Source organism: Rhipicephalus microplus, chromosome 8 (assembly GCF_043290135.1).
Source record: "Rhipicephalus microplus isolate Deutch F79 chromosome 8, USDA_Rmic, whole genome shotgun sequence".
Taxonomy (NCBI): domain Eukaryota; kingdom Metazoa; phylum Arthropoda; class Arachnida; order Ixodida; family Ixodidae; genus Rhipicephalus; species Rhipicephalus microplus.
Window position 1 is genome coordinate 35,775,620 of NC_134707.1, and position 4,951 is coordinate 35,780,570.

The 4,951-nt window shown below is 41.5% G+C and overlaps 1 protein-coding gene across 1 annotated transcript; it reads left to right on the forward strand.

The window, feature by feature from the left end:
• Positions 1 to 2,161: 2,161 nt before the first annotated feature.
• Positions 2,162 to 4,075, forward strand: LOC119164384 (uncharacterized). The gene is made up of 2 exons (XM_037416564.2): positions 2,162 to 2,296; positions 3,464 to 4,075. The coding sequence occupies exons 1-2, from the start codon at positions 2,291 to 2,293 to the stop codon at positions 4,034 to 4,036; spliced, it is 579 nt and encodes a 192-aa protein (XP_037272461.2). The 5' UTR covers positions 2,162 to 2,290; the 3' UTR covers positions 4,037 to 4,075.
• Positions 4,076 to 4,951: the final 876 nt, after the last annotated feature.

Below are 4,951 nucleotides of genomic sequence, written 5' to 3' on the forward strand. Positions count from 1 at the left end.
GAGTAGTCTCTACTCACCCGTAAGAGGCCACGTCCACTTGCGCTGCTGCGAACTTTTTAACAGGTTGACAGCTTTATATCACTTACTTGTTTTCCAGGTCAAATGTTTTCGACACCTGTTGTGACTGTGGAATTCCGCAACGAAGTATCACTTGCGTTAACGAGGCTCCTTCCGATGACATTCATGTGGTGCTTTATTCCAAAGAAGTTTCAAGTGGTGACACGGCTGTACGACGCATAGGGCCTGAGTTTGATGGTTACTTTCAAGCGCAAAACCGCAAATTTTTAGTGATCTTTAGCATAAGTTTTCTATTTTTAGGGGTAAGATAATGATTCTTCGTTCACAACCAATGATGCTTGCAGTGGCGTATCCAACAGGTAGCAAACCGAGCTCATCCCCCATCTAACACACACAAATGTTTTTCGCCACAGCACATAAAACTACAACTGAACATTTCAGAAAGGTACCTCCCCTCCACATAAAACAAAATTTCTGCCTACGCCTTTTGACGCTGGTGCCAACACCAAGGCTAACACCGGAGTTAATGCGAAACGAGCTCTATTAAGCTGTTGCGCTAAAGAAAGCTATCACCAGTAACGAAGAAAAAGAACGCTGATGCTCCGGCGAAACGCATGAAGACTATGCTTGTAATGATTTGCTTCTTGTGTAAAGATAACAATGATTGATGATCATCAAACGAACAACAAACTTTCTGTAGAGAATATGCAGCAGAATATGAAACAACACTCACTGAACAGTATTTTAAAGTCATTTCATCGCTCCCTCACTATCAGCACAATCGCATCAGAAGCAGCAGCACAACACATCCTAAGCTGAAGTTGGCTCACTAAAATATTTGTGTCATGGGTATCTCCCGAGGTTCTTGGACTCCAGCTAGAGAAGGTGATTGGAGCCCTACACAGGTAAACCTGTATTCATTTTTACAGCAATCTTTACAAAAAGAAGCGCTTCGGGACGACTTAGTTGTTTACTTGTGATTATGTACACTGACGTTTAATGAATGTTTTGTAACTGACCCGAAAAGATGCGCCCACGCTGACCTTTGTTACTGCTCCCGATGCATTGATATTAACGTGGGAATTTAGGATTGTCAGAATTATGATAACAAATGTAAAACATAACAAAATGGCTTTACAACTTTGTTGAAACAAACTGTTTCGAGACATTAATAGCGTGAAGCCATTAGAGTACCCAAAAACAATCACCGTTAGAAAACATGATGATTCTTGAACCCCCGACATGTTTTTTGTTGTATTTCATTACATCGTTACAAAGCTTCGCTAAGTGGACCCGGCCCCAGAAAGCTTTAAACTTTCAGAACTTGGTGAAACACTGTCAGCCTATGCGGCATATTGGTTACGGTGATTGGATGCTGGCCAGACAGACGTGGGCCGGATCCAGGCCACTGCGCTGACATTTCAATGTAGGTGAAATTCCAGACGTCCTTGTTCTTTGGGATATCACTCTGTGAAGACACTGAGAGGCTGAAATTTCCGCAGCAATCAACTATATGGCATATCTCTGATGATATTGTTATGATGGCACGTGAAACTCTAATCAATATTATCATCTGTTATCCTTACTGTCTTAACGTTAATGTATCGAAAAATTTACGTTGTGAACAATCACAAGACGAGGCCAACACAAATATACATTTTTCAAGCAAAAGACATCCAACTCTGTCATTTGAGTACTTTTGCACTTCAGAGAAAATAAACCAAAATACGTTTGGAGGTCAAACCCTCCCTGGAAAGCTCGGGAATACTATGACATGTATTTCGAGTGCAGTGAAAGGGTCACATTATCCTACGGCAGCGGACATCCTTTCTGTTCTTATTTTACACATAAACCACCTGTAAAAAGAAAAGGAAATTGCTAGGATGCGAGGGGGAAGGGTGGTGTGCAGAGAGCTTATTTGCATGATGGTAGACATGAAGGCTGCTTCATTGGTAGTGGAAAAGAGCAAGATTCAACGAATGGCAAAAGACATCAGCAAGACGCTTTTAGACTTGGAGATAACGTTTCCAGTACTTCAGACAGGATTTTTTCGAGGAGGGAAGCATGACGTCTACAATGATAAGCGTGTCGTGGGAACTAGTATCCGTCATTTTCTGTTTTGTTTGTGTTCTTCCTAACCACTTTTGAACGAGTCGTTGGCATATGGTATAAATACGGCGACACTGCATGGTAGACGTTCAGTTACCTCCAGCGGTGGATCTCCAGGTTCTGACTCAACGAGAACATTGTGTGAAAGACAAAACCCTCGAAAATGAAGGTAACATTTTTTTCCCGCTTCTAACCTAAGAACGTAGCTGATGTGCAGATGTATTTGTAGCTGCGTGTTTAGTTGAGAAGCGTGTCAGGTTCCACTCATACAAGGAGTTGGTTTCATGCAAATGAGTAGGCAATTGTTGGCCCATATGTCATAGTTTATTGCTTTGAATTAGGCGTTGCGGGTTCGACTAAGTTATATCGGTATTTTGAGCAGCTGCGTGCACTTCGTGGTCACCCTAGTAGCGACAAGGTCTTTTTCTGCAATGCTGGCATCTCGTTAAGAAATGCTTCACATCTAGTATTTTTATGTAATATAATCAAGCATGCTTAAATGTTAGAAATTATTAAGAAGAATATGTAGAAAAAAAGAAATGTCTCGCCTAGAGTAGCAAGTTTTTGTCCACAAAAACTAAAAAAAGTTTCCAAGCGTTGCTTTACCTCTCAGAGACAAATAATATGAAGGAACGTGTAAAAAAGTACTAATCAGAGCAATAAAAATTTTCCACTAACAATAACCAATACGTATACATTAGAATTATTTGAAAGCGTTCAAAATGGTTGAAGACAACTGTAATAGAATTTCGTTACTTTACTATTAAAAGCTTTGTGGCTGTTTTTGCGGTTTCAAAGGAATTGCTGCAATAATATTCATACTTGATCAAAATGCAAGTCACATTGAAATTCGCCGAATATGCGTATAAGTGAAAAACTTGCAACACGTTTCTCAAAAGCACAATGATGACTTGTGGTGCTAAAAAAGACAGCCACGATTGACCACTTAATCTGGCATAATATGTGCCTGGAAGGTACACATACAATATTTCAGAAAGTATTTCACAGTACGAAGACTCTACAGCGTGTTGTCCCACTGAAAATAGAATAAACAATCATGCTTCTGTGGTCCTTCATAAGGCACAGTATTCTATCGTGTGTCTCTATCGATTTCCAAAACATCTGTGCACGTTCTGATAACGCATACATGTGATGTAATAACGTTGTGGAGTTCTAAATATTACCTCACAAACAGAGATACTTGGGAGCACTGAGCAGATTTCATCTCTCGGTCGAAGGAATGATCTAACTATGAAAGGCAATTGTGATCTAATACTTATAATAGTAGTGAATACATATACTTGAGCCATGTAAATTTGTTTGTTTTAAATCACAGCTCTTCATCGCTACCGTTGTCTACGTCCTCGTGGCGTGCGGTGTTTCCGCCAAGGAAGCTGACAAAGAAGAAAAGGTTGAAGGACGTGGAGGCCTTCTGGGTAGTGGTCTCGGAGTCGGTAGCTATGGTGGTGGTGTGGGACCTGGTCTCGTCGGCGCTGGTCTCGGAGGTGCAGGCATCGGAGGAGCTGGTCTTGGCTACGGAGGTGCTCTTGGAGGAGCTGGTCTTGGCTATGGCGGTGGTCTCGGCAACGGCCAGGGATTCCAGTCCGGCTATGGCTCTTCGGCTGGTGGCCAGCAAGGTGGATACCAAGGTGGCGCTAGTGGACACAACCAGGGATCCGTGGGCTTTGGCAGTGGTGCTGCCCACAGGAACGTGAATGCCTACAAACACAACCAGGGGTACAGCCACACTTCGGGATTTTCAGCCAGCGAAAGCAAAAACTTCGGTTCCGGACGTAACCAGGGTTCTATCGGGTTCGGCAAAGGAGCTGCAGGTCACCAAGGAGGGTATCGACAGTCGACGTTTGGACAAAATGCTGGTTCTGGCTTTGGTGGAGGATACCTCGGGTAGAACTGACACTTAATAAAGTTTTTTTTCTGCGATATACAACATTGGTGATCTTGCCTTCCTGTACCAATTGTAGATATCGGCTTACTATCTGCAATCAAAAATGCGCCAAACACACAAACAAAAAAGACAGTTAAAGGCTTAGCTTGCCTACAAACTTTGGCTAGTGTAGGATAGCAAACTAAATGTTTTGTGCTTGTCAAGCAGCCTGGTTTTCACCCAACCTTGTCTCTTTCTCTCTCTATGGTTAGAGTATATGAAGGCACCAGAAGTTACCATGGTCAGTTTACCTCGTGAATAATACCAATGCTGCTACATCTCACTTCGTGTCACAGATGCCGTACATGAATGCAAAGCAGAACTAGTAATGCAATGCGGCAAAACTCTTGGCGTTGTTCTATGACTGAGTCAGTCAAATATCTTGACGTATTCCAAATCTGTCCGAACGTCTCATTGAGCACCAAAGATTTGATATATATATATAAGACGAAATAAAAATCGTAGAAGTACGTAAACTTCCATGATTCTAATCTTGTCCTGTATTTCGCATTGCTTTTACCGTCTATCATGTGACAGTAATTTGTGTGTACTGGTAGAAGGAAACATACATCTTACCAAACTGAGTACGTATCGGTTTGCCATATAAATCTGTAGCCACTTCTACAGACTACATGCACGCAAAAGTGAGAAACAGATGGTTCGCAACTAACGAACAATATGCGAATTATTTTGGCTAAAGCGCAGCTTTTTCGCGTGATGACGCCGTATAGCATGACACACATTAAAAAATCATTGTTTCAATTTGTAATTTTTTATAATTACTACTATGACCACTGAATATAGCTAAATATGGCATGTGTGATAATATTAGAATAAGGACTTATTAAAGGCAACTGTCATTCATGTCTATATTCATTT